This window comes from Zosterops lateralis, assembly GCF_965231275.1.
Source record: "Zosterops lateralis genome assembly, chromosome: 7".
Classification (NCBI taxonomy): domain Eukaryota; kingdom Metazoa; phylum Chordata; class Aves; order Passeriformes; family Zosteropidae; genus Zosterops; species Zosterops lateralis.
This window is the reverse complement of record NC_139767.1, coordinates 22314209-22329217: the sequence shown is the minus strand read 5'-3', so window position 1 is coordinate 22329217 and position 15009 is coordinate 22314209. Positions and strand designations below refer to the sequence as shown.

The 15009-nt window shown below is 40.0% G+C and overlaps 2 protein-coding genes across 3 annotated transcripts in view; both read right to left on the bottom strand.

Moving 5' to 3' along the window:
* PLA2R1 (phospholipase A2 receptor 1) overlaps positions 1 to 3024 on the bottom strand; it is a gene marked incomplete at its 5' end in the record, with an annotated part of 38390 nt that extends 35366 nt beyond the window's left edge. The window contains one exon of the mRNA XM_083864834.1: positions 2904 to 3024. Within this exon, the coding sequence (XP_083720960.1) occupies positions 2904 to 3024 (121 nt within the window). The remainder of the gene's footprint in view (positions 1 to 2903) is intronic.
* Positions 3025 to 7541: 4517 nt separating this feature from the next.
* ITGB6 (integrin subunit beta 6) overlaps positions 7542 to 15009 on the bottom strand; it is a 34382-nt gene continuing 26914 nt past the window's right edge. For both annotated transcript variants that reach the window (XM_083865775.1, XM_083865776.1), the window contains exons 15-16: positions 12451 to 12617; positions 7542 to 11170 (exon numbers count right to left, since the gene is read on the bottom strand). In XM_083865775.1, coding sequence (XP_083721901.1) covers positions 11069 to 11170; positions 12451 to 12617 — 269 coding nt within the window. In that variant the 3' untranslated portion in view covers positions 7542 to 11068. The remainder of the gene's footprint in view (positions 11171 to 12450; positions 12618 to 15009) is intronic.

The following is a 15009-nucleotide window of genomic DNA, read 5'->3' as shown; positions in this document are numbered from 1 at the left end:
AAAAACATCATTCATGTTTAAGGAAAAGAGCCACTGGTCACCAAGACAGAGTAAAGGTCACAGTAATGGAGCAAAGGTTGAAGTAATACAAGAAGTCATGCTGTATACTGCAAAATAATTCCCAATGTAGATTGGAGAATGCAATTAAAGTAAAAGCTAAATATTTTAAGACTGACATTTCCAGATTCATTCTTTACTCTGCAACTACAGAGAAAGAAAGCTTCATTGTCAATAGGACACAGAAATAGCAGGATTTATCTACACCACTAGAACTGGTAGCCAAGGGTAAAAGTATGCCTTTCCTATTCAACACATATTGTGCAACTATGTGTGACCACTCTCCATAAGAGCAGATGTTGTGGGGCCAGCCTGACATCCCAGATTTTTTGGAATCATACAGAAATTCACAGAAATAGGTGACATCATGTTATAAGTATGTGAAAAAAGTCAGCTGTTTAATGTCTTGGGAGCAAAAGCTTAACTGACCATATAGACTGAAAAGAGGGCAGCTGAGGAACTGGAAATCAGCAAAATGTAAGCCTGTAACAGCTCAGCTACTTGATTCACCCAGAAATCCACAATGGTAAATAACCCAGGGAGTTCTGGTCACATTATATGTGAGATATTTATTTCATGCCTCAGGAGATTATGTGTTGAGAACCTGAGCAGCACTTCCATTTTGCCTTCAAATTTTACAGTGATAATTTCTGCCATGCATACTTCCACATTTCTGTAATTCATCACACCAAGCATACTGAAGCACTAACTATAATATTAAAAAATACCTCTCAAATTGACATAGCCCATAAATAAAATATGAGGTGCAGAGGTCCATCCAGATGCTGTGCCTGAGTTTAGTGCACAGAGCTTAGGTGTGGCCCTAAAAAAGGAAGATGTTTCAAGCAGCACTGTGACAGTGCTGGGTAACAGGCACACAAGAGATCGGCCCAACAATATAATGTGCATACAACAAGCAGAACAGAAAGGATATGGATTATGGTGAGGGTTTTGGCTACAAATTCTGCATAGAACACATTATGACTTACAGAGAGGTGGCACTACAGATTGTGGGACTACTAACAGTGTTTCCTCCATGGCTACAGAGATTGGCAGTCTGATGGAGCAGGAGCAAGCCCTTCTGACTGGAAGCTGGTGAAAACCAGTCTGATACATGAAATTGTGTCTTTCAAGCACTTGGCAGCTGTCCTACATTAAGCCCTTAACCACTTAGGGGTGAGCAAGTTTCCTTTGACCCACGGTAACTCTTACAGCTCTCAGGCGTTTGAGATCAGTGACAACCCATCAGACACTGTGACTGATACCCAGATTGGCCCTTTGCTTTTGAGTTTTCTGTGAAGTTTTGCCATTTGTACTGGTTTCACCCTTCTTATCCAACCCAGTCCTCCATGGGCAACACAGGTGTCTCTGCCTACACGGCCAGAAAGAGTTTCTGCCCCTCGTGCTAAGGGTATGTCTTTTGCACAGCAGTCTTATCTTTGCTGACCAGAAAAAAAAACACACTGTTAAATTTGGGATGTTAGCACTACTAAACACTGGTTAATGGGGTTAATTCACCAGGATACTGGGATTCACGTGTAGATTGCAAGTTTGGCAATGTTTGTCTACATCCACAGCATGCACCTCCTATACAGCACCTTCCTGGGGTGGGGGGAACAAGACCACAACCCGAAAGTGAAGGATTCTCAACCTTTGAAAGCCTTTATCTGTAAGGCTCTTAAGAGTTGCAATGAGTGCTGAGAAAAGATAAGGTTCTTTCCCATTGCACACAAATAACCCATCTGGATGATCTCTGTGAGTAACGTCCCTTTTTCATTCTGGGGCGACTTGTGCCAAGAACAGCCAGACCATAATTCTTAGCCCCCTTCCAAATGTGGTTTCCATTCCTCACGTACAAAATGCAATTGACAAGAGAGCCCTGCTGGCCTGAGGACTGCCAGGAAACAGCCAGCTCACCAGAGAAGTAAGACACGAGAGATGGCAGGCTCAGTGACAGCTCCATGAGCTCCAGCTCAGCTCTGTCTTCAAGCGGGGCAGTGAGACAACTGGAGCAACATCAAGCCTGGGAACGCCTCCAGGCTCACCTCCTTTCAGCTTGCAAAGCTACACCATCCATTTCACACCTGCTCACATAGATGGGTTTGTTACAAAGCTCCTGGTGTCAGGAAGGGGGCTGTGCCCAAAGCTCTGCGGCTGAAGAGCAACAGGAGCTCTGTGGCTGCAGAGGACCCAAAGAGGAAAGGAGATAATCTATGCATTAGAAACTGAATGGGTGAAGGGAAGTCTTTAGAACAGATCCACTTCTCTACATCCAGGCCCCTCCACACAAGGACAAGGTGACAAGAAACATATCCCAGAAGGGAAGCCTGGAGCTGATGTGCAGCCCCAGATGAAGAGCTAATTGCTGACCATTACCTCCGAGTTCCTGTTTACTTGGGCTCAATACAGCTAATCGGGAATAAACGGCTGTAACAAAATCAGCCCAACAAGACAGCTTCATTTCCTTCCTCCTTACCTCCCATTTCCTTCCCTCCAAAAAAGCAGTGAGAATTGCTTATGTGATAATAGAGAAAGTAACTGCGATTTACTGGAAATGAGAAAAAAACGATCCCTATTCTCTCCGGGCGCACGGAGGACGGCAAAGGGCAGCGGAACGAGCAGCAGAGAGGGCGCGAAGCGGAGCCAGCGGGGCAGGTCTCAGGGGCCCCGCGCCCGCCCCCGGCCCCGGTCCCGGAGCGCTCGGAGCCGCCAGGGCTCGGCGGGGCTCGGGCACCCGGCGGTCCCGCACGGCGGCACAGCCTCGGAACGCCCGGGGCCAAGCGCCGTGCCCGGGACCCGCCCGCCCGCCGCTCCCCTCCCCCGGGCCACCCCGAGGCGTCACTCACTCCGCAGGGAAGGCACCTCGTCCCGGCCGACGGCGGCGGCGCCGGGGCCGCCCAGCAGCAGCAGCAGCAGCAGCAGGAGGAGGAGGCAGCCGGCCAGGAGCCGCAGCCGCACCGCCGGCATCGCCCCGCTCCGCTCCGCCACCGGAGCCGCCGGCCCTGCCCTGGGGAGGGCAGAGCGCCGATCCCACCCCGGCGGCGAAGGAGGGGCGGCCCCGGGGGGCGGCCCGCGGGCTCCCCCCGCCAAGCTGCGGGAGGGGTGCGCTGGAGGTCGCGCCGGGAAATGCCGCTCACGCAGCTCGGGCCGTCTGCCCATGTCAGAGCTGTGGATTCAAGCGGACAAAATACTCTGTAATAACCTTATTTTCCATCTGAAGACACCTACTTTCTCTTGCCTGTACCCCAAGTACTTTTATCTTTAAAAGGAGCAGAAAACACACAGAGACAGTGGCGGTGGGAGGCCACCGTCAGCACTGCCCGTGTTCCCAGGTTCGCTGTTCTGTACCTGAACATCTCCACTGCCCCAGACCCCACTCGGGGACTTCCGTTTTTAGCTAGGTCATCTTTTACCTCGAAGTCATTTTATGTTTTGGCCTAGGGAAGAAAAAAATTACCATCTTCCATTTTGTTCATGTCTGTCTTCAGTCGAATATTTATTTGCAGGAGCTGCCCTCCTTGGGCTGAGTTTCAGCCTTGCAGAAAGTCAAAAGCAGAACCTCTTGGTTAAAAATAGAGTAACTTTATGGGAATCCACAGGACCGTTTCTTTTTAATCTGCAAAAAGCATGTTTCTGGTGTGTTCTTTATGCATAGCAGACAAGTCTATAAATATGTACCTAAGTGTAAAAAAGAAGAAATGCACTGTTGGAATGGACACCGTTCCCCCATGTCTACTTCAATCATGGTACAAGGATAGAAAACAGCAGCCTCCGGGGCTGGGGAATATTTCTGATAAATGATAAAAGTCTGACAGAACTAACAGCAGGAAATACTGCTGCAGAAGTTGGTGTAGGAGTGATCTGACTTTGCAAGACAGAAGGATTGTAACTCTCATGGAGGTGTGATGTACCTCTTCTCAGGAAAGCTGCAGCCTTCTGAAACTTTCAGATTCTGGGAGAGAAGCTTGTTAATGAGCCATTTATGAAAATCTGGCCATTCAGACCTGTCTACATCTCTTCAGAAGTGTTTGGCCACTGCTTTGAGTATTGAGCTCCAGAAAAGGGCTCTCTTGCTGGATCATGGTGAGAAATTCAGCTCTATCAATGGTAGAACATTTTAAAAAAATGGTGCCAGAGAGCAAAAATGAGGCTGCTGCTGGAAGGAGTCCCACTTCAACTAGATTTTTCTGTTGATTTCAGCAAGGTCAAAGTAATCACATTCTGATTATGTATTCCTAATAATTAATTTATCAAAGTATTTTTGTAAATATTTTGCTAAATAGTTGCTAAATGCAAATTAGCAACTTATTAATTCTAAGTGGTTTTCCTTGTTAATTTTTCTTTGCTATTCAGTTCTTTCTCTTTGACTGAACAATTTTTTACTGTCCTCAATCTATTTCGTTCTGACCAAACTGGGAAATTCTTTCTAGTGCAGCTATAGTTATTCTGACCTGGCTATTTATAGCTAAGGTATACTTACTTATTTGCAATAATAAGACATCTTGGCTGGCATAGTGGCTTGTAGAACCAACATGATTAGCAACACTTTCTGAAGTAAACTTGATGGCAATTTATAATACCTTGCTCATTAAATGGTATAACTTTCCAGTTTTGGGGGGTGGAGGGTTTTGGTTTGAAGCTTTATCTGTCTTCCTTAAGGTATTTGCTGTAGTGATTTGGCTCCTTTATTTTCTATCTGGACCCCACTTTCTGTAAATATTTTTTTTCTTAATTTTTTTTTAATGGCCCATTCTCTTCCTTTTTGTGTATAAATATATATATATGTACACACATAGAAGCATACACACATACACATATGCACTGGTTTGAGCTTTGCTCTTTAGGTGCTCTACACAAATGTTGTATTTCTTCCCCTATCTTTTCTTAGACTTCACCTTCTCTGTGAGACCTACACAGAAATATGAGTCGAGTGCATGTTCATGACATGTATCCACAAATAAAAGCCATCATTAAATTCACACTAATTCAATTTGCTTGCAAACCCATTGCTTTTGCAAAGCACACACACAGATCCAGTGTGTCATGTGTTCAGCACCTCCTTACACTGTAATTTCTGTGCTTAATCTGGAGCCTGAAGACAGGTCTCATTCTTTTCCCCCAATCACCCAGAGTAGGAATAACAAACCAGAGAATACCTAGGAAGAAAAGGCCCAAAATTCCTTGCATTAGCAGTGCCCAGCAAACAATAATTCCATCTTTTTGGAGGCACTGTCCTACATCTTGTTTGGATCTGAAAAATGACAGTTGCCAGGCATCTTGAATCCACTCCCCAGTTTGCATTCACCTTCCCTTTCACTTAAAAGTTTTGCTGTTTATCCCAGAGGCAGAGCTACTCTCATTTATCAGCTCTGCCAGTCATGTTGCATCTGGGTACAGTTACTATAGGCACTGCTCCCACCTTCCCTACCTCCTCTGACACATCCCAACCATGACCAGTGACACCCTTTTTCCTGTTGCCGGAAAAAACACACACCTGTGTGTTTCTGTCACACCATTCCAGTCTCCCATGCTCCCAGGTAATTGCTGCAGCCACCAGGCTCTGCAGTTTCTGTCCCTGTCAGCTCACATTGGGTAACACGACCTTACAGAACAGCCTGTACTGTCCAGTTGCAGCTTAAGTCAAATCCCCAGTTGTAAATTGTCAGTTTTATGTTCATTAGTCAGAATGTGTTTTTTTTTCCTAAATGTGACTTCTTAGTTTTACTTGTTAGCTGGTTAGCTTCAGGCTAGAAACTCCTTTTTCGAAGTGAAAAACTCCTTTAAAGGGTGACAAGAGCATTACTATGAGTTTATACTTCTAAATTCTGCTAAATAGCAGCTATTCTTTTACAGGCATGGGATGGAGAGAGTTACTACCTATGTGGCTCTTACTGTACCACATGAGCCATCCCCAGGTGAATCCTTACCTTTCCAAGTCCTCCATCCCTCTTCCCCCAGTAAATGCTCACTTGGCACAAGTCTAGAATAGTTTGTAATAGTAGGTAGTAATAGTTTAATAATAGGTAGGAATTTTACTTTTACTATAAATCTAGCATGTCAGACTGGCTGTTGATTGGCAGTTATATCAAATTCAATAGCAGGGAGATATTCACGCAGTTCATTTGATATGGCATTACAGGAAAAAATTCAGTATTTAAATACTTGCCATAAAACATAAATGGCTAATGGGGCAAGAGCTGCCTCTGGCCCATCCCTCTTTGTTTCTCAAAGCCTTTCTTCACCTTATCCTTTCCATTTGAGATCCTTGGCAAAACCGTACCTGCTGTGTCATTCATCATTCAATGTAACACAGTCTCTTTTTTTGCCATTCTTGTTAGCACTGTTGCTGCGAAATCAACAGAACAATGAAGCAGTTTTTGCAAAGACTTGCCACCAAAAGAGTGCCTAATGTGTTCCCAAAATAAAGCTATTAATATTACACTCTATTAATTTACTACAAGACTGTGAACAACTCAGGAAGAACAGACAACCAATAACAGAGTATTATCAGTCTAGTTGGAAAAAAGCTTGACTGGGTGTAACACTTGGAACAAATATATATGCTTGCAGAAATTCTAGGGCATAAATGTTTGCTCAGTGTTGACATGATTTCACAGGTTGGGAGAGGGTGTGCCTTTGCACCTTGTACACTCCTTCCCACAAGAGCTGATCATGTTTTCTCAGCCATGCGTACATGCCCCAAAATTAGACTCTAAAATCCCACAGCTAATAGAAAAACACTTACTGTGTTCATAAGAGAATATATCCATCAGGGAACCCAAAGAAATTTTACTTTGCCTCTTTCTTTAACCAATTTCTTCTCAGATGAAATAATCCTTGTATTAGATACCTTACTTTCTATTCAATAAAAATGAGTAGACAGATTTTTTTTGTTGTTATCTTCAATATTTTGCCTTCTGGTAAATCAGATATAGTGTCAGTCTCATACCTGAGGATTTATGAACCAGGGTTTAAGAAAGGACTAAAGAGAAAATATGTACTTTGCTGTGTATTTCCAAAAATATATTGCTATTGTTACCCTCATTTAGAATGAGTGAATCTTTAGCTTTAAGCAACTTGTGTAATTTAGGGATCTGTATGAAAAAATCATAGAATGGTTTGGGCTGGAAGAGAACTTAAAGATCATTTAGTTCCAAAGAAAGAAAGAATGACATGTGCCATCAATCAGTGTTCCAGAAATAGGCTGCTTGCAACATTTGTCCATTAAGTAATTTCCTTGAAAAGTAAAAGGGTCACAAATGAAAAAAATCTAGACATTAAATTTCATGTGCTGTCTTTTAAAAGTGGGGAGGAAAATAATTTCTAAGGCATGCCAAAGCATGAGAAATTTGCTAAGATTTATGAAATCATGTGAAAACAGTGATAAAGAAACATGCCAAAATGGAAAATGAAGAATGGACAAAAAGAAAAAGTATTATAAAATTATTCAATTTTACAATATTTATTCAAGGTCAAATAACTTCTTTTTTACACAAACAAGTTGAATGATTTACTGGTTTCTTTCAAATAGATGAGGCTAAAAATTGTCTTTTTTTTTAGATTGTGTGTGATAAGTTTTGGGGGGCAATAACTCTGTTATACACACTGCAAAACAAACTTGAACTTCTACACAAAGGCAGATGAGGCATGGAGAGTATTGCACTTGACACCTGAATTTTGTAGCCCAGGCTCATTACCCACTAGTTACATTACAAAACAAACTTGAAATGCAATCTGGACATTTACAATACAAATTAACATGCACCTTCATAAATCAAATGAAAAATTATCCATTTAACATACATTAATGAAATTACTATTCTATAGGGTGTATGAGATATACTAGTACCATAAAATTGCTAATGATTATTCTTCTATTCAATTTAGCTCATTAGTGAATAGAGGTATTACTATTAAAAAATGTTTTGGCCACTCTCAAGGTCCAGCCTCAGGTCAAAACAGTGTTTGTGAAAAAAGCAGAAAGATGTTTTCATCCCACTTACCATGCACAAACTCACTATAGCTTGGTAGAGAAAAAAATTTAAAGAGAAAAAAATATGAACTTCATACAAATTCTACAAGATGAAAATGATATAGTTAACAAAAAGGGATGAATAATACTCGTGTTTCCAGGGTGAATGCCAAGTGAGCTCTTCAAAGTTCTTGAAATCTGGGAGTTTAGTCAAAATTTTTGATCTAAATTAATGCTGTTAAAGAATGGCTCATACGTATGAGTCAAGTTATTTGATATCCCTCAATAATAGAAACCTTCCTCACCAAGTCCTTCTATTTTCTTTCTTCTGATGAATTCTTAATTTTTTGAGTGATTTGCATCCTGACATCTTGGAAGGTACACAGAAAATTTATAGTACAGTCAGTCACAGCAGGGAAATTGCAAATCATCCTGCCTGGCTCCTGTACACCTTGGATAATTTGGAGAGAGATTGTTAGGAGGAGCTATTGGACTGGAAACATAACAAATTGGATCTTTGCTGATGATCAGAAGATACAAGTGATGGGAAGAAGGTGGGAAGGTTTGTGAAATGAGAGCTCCTGTAGAAACAGGGAATGTAGAGCACCAAACGTTTGATATGAAATGAAAACACCACTTTTTTATTAACATTTGAAGGCTGAGATATGTTGGAATATTGAAATGGATGGCCTACAGGAGAGAGGCTTTCAACCCTAATATTGAGCAGCAAAATCAGATTTCAGAAACAGAACTTAAAAGGTATTAAATACACACTATAGATTTTTATTGCTTGAAAAGTAATAAAATATTTTAATTTCTTTCAGAGAATGTTTATCATTTGATGACTTCTATGTGAGAAACAAAAGAGTAACAGATAACCTACATGGGTGAAATCCAGATTTCTCTAGTCTCTTAGGCAATCCTCACCCAAGTGAAATCTGAGCAGATTCAGGGGCCAGCTTTGCATCCCACGAGTTTATCCATGTGCCATGGAAATGGGATTTGGTCCCACATGTAACTTGCACTGACATCTCTGGGAGTCTAGTGGTTGGAAGGGCCACAGATGTGAGCCTTTATCTATGCAGTTTCCACTATGAGGTATACAGGAATACCAGAACACAGATGAGAATCCTTTCCAGTTTAATCACGGCCGTCACTTCCATTGCATTGCTCTCACTTTGTACTTAATGCATGGTTCTAGCATCACTGTCTTTCCAAAGGCATCTGATACTATTTCTCTTTGTACAGATATATGTACTGTAGGTTCTAATTCACTAATAGACAGTAGTAACCTGTTTGTTTAAACAAAACAATCTTTGTAAACGAAAACTAATAGTTTCACTGAAACTAGATCCACATCTGTAGCCATTGACTCCAGTAGGCTTTGGATCAGGCCCTAAAACAGGCATGGGTCAGAGCTTGCTAATATACCAGTCTCAATTCCAGAAATTGTGGAGGATATGGAGACTGAAGGTGCACAGGCTTGGTAAATGTTTATTACAAAATGGACACCAACTTTTTCAGATCAATACTTTTTCAGATCAAATTCCCTATTTACCTTAGGGAATATATGTGATCATTTGTAACAGTGTCAAAGTACCTTTGATTCCTAAGTCTTCTTTCCTAAGTACCTTCATATGTACATTTTGAACATCTGTTTCAGGGTAGCAAAAAATAGAGCTGAAAAGTGATACTAAAAAGTAAAGTTCATTATTGTTACCTTAAAACAGCCCAGTAATTTTTCTATGTCAGCATGTTAGCTACTTTTATAATTACTTTATGCAGTGCTATACATGTTAACAGATTACAATTTAAAAATTTATGGCAAGTCATTTGTAATTAGCTAAAATGGAGATTTAAAAATCCTCATTAACATAACGAGAATGAATATGAAGATAAATTCATAGATCTTTTTGTTGTTTAGTTTGGGGAAAAAAACCAAACCAAACCCAAAACCAAACAGCCCAAAAGTGCTGAATAAGTGATTACATACAAGAATAAGCAGTTTGGCTGCTGGGCATTGAAAGAACCTCACAATTTTGGACATACCAACAAAAGAGGACTGACTGTCTTTGTGTGTGACAATAAAACTTTGGTGTGAACATTTCTGCATATAAAGGGCTCCTGAGCCACTCTGTGTGATGGTCCGGCACGGGAGATGTATTGTGAGCACCCAAATCATTTACAGGGCCTAAATGGTGAAATGGAGTTCTGCTAATCCTCTGATTTAAAAGTGTGTCTACTGGGGTCTCCAATTTACAAATATTTAATTTTTTTCTCTGTATCCTTTTTACTAGAATTTAAAAGAAAAAAAAAAAAAGGCAGTCTGTGCCTGGGGCAGAAAACAACTGCAAATGAATAAACCTTGATTGGCTTGATTTAACTTTACCTGAGATAATCCCAGGGCCTAGGTCCTTAAAGAACATCAAAGAGCAACAAGGAAAAGGAAATAGAGAAATAGGAAAGAAGAACTAGGGAAGAAATATTTCTGTATATCTTACATTTACAGAGGACAGGCAATATCACTAATTTTTTTCTGGTGCGAAACTATTCAGTCACACAGGTGATATGAGAAAGCTCAATCCCCAGTAGTTTAAACTGCATTCATGAAAAAAAAATCTTTTCTAAATTTAAACCAGCTCACCAAACAGACATACAAATACATTCCTAAACACTTATTTATGATCATTGTGTGTATGAACAAAGTAGTATAAAGTTCACTGTATATATCTAATTTAACAAAAAAAAAGCTTACAAAATAATTTATAATCCTTGGTATTAAAGACAAAATTAAAATTATTTATCATGCCATTTTTTTAAGATGAGGGCTTTAACAATAAAGGGTCATTTAAAAAATATTTCTATTAATCTTTACTACTAATATGTTATCTTTATTTGTCCCAACACGGGATATATATTCTCTAACAGAATGGTTACACCACTGCAAATTGCAAACAAATATCACATAATCAGCTGAGAAGAAACAAGTTTTAGTTTAGATTTCCTGCCAGTAAAACTAAGTTTGTACTGTCAGAGGTGCTAATAGAAATCTGCAGACATGGGCCTTTTTTGCTTATCTTGGTTCTTGTAAGTCACATTTTTAAAAGTGGTTGTTGAGCCTCTGTAGAGTGGATTTGTTTCCTAAAAAATAAAAACAAACAAACAAAAATACCCAAACAAAAACAGATTAAATGGGAGTCACACAATGTTTGTATAGAAGTAATGTTGTATCTTTGAGGACTTTAGAATAGCTTTCAGTAGCTTACTTATGTTCCAAGCTGCTGAAATTCAGACTGATCTGAATTCAGGCAGCACAAACCAGCCTGGGGTCAGGAGCATGCTTTCCTTCACATCAGTAATGCACATCATCTAACAATACCTCATCAAATGTGTCTAATACAATTTGTGTATCAAATCTGGCAGCTGGACCATTATAAAACCACAGAGAGTGTCTCAGCAGTTAGATGTGACTTGTCATGGTGCTCTTGTCACATACAGTACCTACTGTGTGCTGGGAGAAGGGCAAGCCTCACCTGAGCTTTTCATCCTGGCCTCTCATCAATCATCACTTCCTATCCTTTCCTCTTGTGACAGAAAAGAAAATTAAAATGCTTCTATCAACTGTATCCTTCCCTTCCCTCTTATCATACCTAGCTCTCCTGGAGGATCAAGAAAACACTTTCAGGTGGCCTTGCCTGTAAGTTAGTGATTTTTCCTAGGTTGGAAGTTGAAAGGCTGACAGTGCCCATTGTAGGAAAAAGTTGCAATCACAGGACTTTGTAGGAGAATGGAGCCACGTGAACACATTGCCTGTCCTCCTGACACCCCCAGAAATGCTTACTCAACATGCTTTTTTTGAAAAGATCCTCAGAAGTCCTTAGGCTTTTGCAAAAGGACAAAAAAGTCAAGGGCAGAAAAGAAAGAAGAAAAGGGAAGATGTGGTGTAAGTTTACATTAGATGCCCAGAACTATAGATAGAAAACAAGGCCTGGATTTTGCTGTCCTTTCCCCTGCATTTGGGACATTTTCATTCACTTCTGCTCAGTGAGAGTGGGCTTGGATTCCCTTTCCTCCCTTTCCTAAACAGCTCTGCTTCTGGGCAGGGGGGTACACCTTGGATAATCATACAGGCAGGCAACAGCACTGTAAGACTGGCTACTAATTAAAAACAATTGATAGAAAACCAGTTACCTACACATTCTTACATGTGGAAGAAATTAAACCAGAAGATTAAACACTAGGTAATTTTCACCCATTAAAGAATCATGATTTTGCTTTATAGAATACTAAATGTGGTGAAAAGCTACCAGCAAAATCTATCCATTTAAAAGAACAAAATCAAGACCCGGAATTTTAAAGGCAGTTGTGCACCATGTAACCAAACTAAAGAACCTTGTACAAAACCAATGTATTTCACATACCGTTTGCCATTTAACTTTTGATTTTTCTGCTTCAAACTTGGCCACCTCTTTTCGGTCTTGAACTGACACCAGTAATTTCCATATACAAAGTAAAACAATGCCAATGAGAAGGATAGCAAGGGTGACACCCACCACTATCATTGGGATATTTGGATGCTGTGCACAATCTGTGGAAACAAAAGCAGTGATGCGTGTGGATAACCAATCAATAAATTTTAGGCAATTAAAAGCAGCCAAGAGATGTGATGAGATTCTCATTTGCCATGAGCTGGGTAAGTGTTTTTCTTCAAGTTCAAGTTATTTTTCTCCTGCTAGCTTGCTAAAGGGTTTGTGAAACCAGCTGAAAAATATTGCATTAAAATGTTTTAAAAATTATTTGCTAACTTATTCCACTGCTCTTTTACCATGACAATTAGCGGCTGCTGGATGCAGACACAGATTCTGAAGAGAAAAGTCAGAAAATTGATTTCGGATCTGTTTCAATATAATTATAAAGAACAGGGTTGAGTTGACAAAATTATGAGTTTTACAATGTTATGGCTAGAGCTCTAGTTCAATTAACTGATATTCAGTGGGTTGCAGAAAAAAAGATCCTAGTGAGATCTATGTCAGGATACAGTCACCAATGCTGTTGATAAAACAGAGGAAACTGCATTTCTTTCATGAAAACAACGGGGGAAAATTCCTTCAGATTTGTTGAAAATGTTGGACTGGGCAATTGGAAGGAAATTTTGCATTTCAAGTTCTGCAATAAATTTTATGATAAAATATTTCAGAGTGTCATAATTAAAACTGACATTTTTGCTTCACCAAAACACAAAGAAGTTTGATTCTTTTAATATTAGAAAGTACTGTCTATGAAAGTTGGTGAACTACTGTTTTACAAAAATTTCTGCTGAACCATGGTTTCAGAACATTTTAAAAAATTCATTTTGGCTTGTCTTTCATGACTGCATTTCACATTCTGTTTTTGCTTGATGGCCTTAGTTAACTAATTCTGAGGGGCTCTGGTTTGAGCAGTGGGCTGCTGTTCTGGCTACTGGAGCCATATTGACATCAATTCCATGAAGGAAATGGTATTTCTAGAGAATTTCTTGAGATCTCATCCCAGTTCCCATTTTAAGGTCCAGGAGCAGAACAGCAGATGATAGTGAAACTGGTTGTTGTAGTGTTGTGGGAAGGCCATTACACAGAGGTCAATGAACTGTGCCTTCTGTAAGACATTTCTTTTTTTTTTTTTTTTTTTTTTTTTTCTTTTTCTTTTAATCAACTCTACTTAAAATACAAAATAAAGTGTTTAATAAAGATAAAATCCTACCTTTGAATTCTTGAATCTTAGGAATTTAGGGGTGTAGTTAAAGAGGTGTGCTTCTTTAGTACTACCTTTGTTAAAAGCACCTTTGCTGTACTAGAAACCTATACAAAACCAGACTAATGTTCTTATGGCAGGAGCTGCTCTTTTTTTGTGCAGTAAAATCAATTTCATTCTCAGATATTTTTAGAGAAAGGCTACACAAAGGCTTAACAAAATAAACTCCATTTGTGGAAAGAGAAGGAAGTTGCAAACTGCATGGCTTTGCCTAAAACATAACTAATACTTAGTATGAAGACATCTTTATTCCCTGGAAGAGAAACTTTCTGGCTGCTGAAAAGTGGTGTCTGTGTTCTCTCCTTTCCTGAGAGAGATTTAATGAAAAATCAGTGATGACAGAGCTGTAAATTAAGAACTAATGCTAAATGGAAGGACATAAAGAGATCTGTTCTATATATGTTAGTTTTGCAAAATATTCAAAACTTAATGGGGGCTGGAACAACTCTCACACGAGGATGGGCTGAGTGAGTTGGGGCTGTTCAGCCTGGAGAAAAGATGGCTTCAGGGAGACCTTGGAGCACATTCCAGTACCTAAAGGGGCTACAGGGAAGCTGGGGAAAGACTTTTTAAAGGGACATGTAGTGACGGGACAAGGGGCAATGGCTTTAAGCTGAAAGAGGGTAGGTTCAGATTTGAAGGGAATTCTTTACTCTGAGGCTGGTGAAGCACTGGAACAGCCTGCCCAGAGAAGTTGTGAATGCCTCAACCCTGGCAGTGTTCAAGGCCAGGTTGGATGGGGCTCTGAGAGTGGCATCCCTGCCTGTGGCAGAGGGCTTGGAACTAGATGAGCTAATGTCCCTTCCAACCCAAAACATTCCATGAGTCTGTGATACTGCAACATTAAAAAGAATTATAAATATAATTTAGAATTTCATCAGGTGTACTGAATTAGACAGTCATTTGAACATTTGTTTATCTATGAATTATAGATAATTTCACAGTGAATTATAGTTTCATCATATAATGCAAATGATTTTGGTATCATCCTGTTAGAACTGCACAAGCTTTTGAAAAGATTAAATTATCCTTACATCCCAAGGATCATTCTGCCCATTTTTCATGACAGGCCAAGTATTTATGTAACCAATGCATTAAATAAGTACTTGAGGAGCTTCTTAGCTGGGCAGAGAAGAGCTACAAACACAAGGAGGTGATGTGGCGCTTCAAAGAGCTCTGCTTCTAGATCA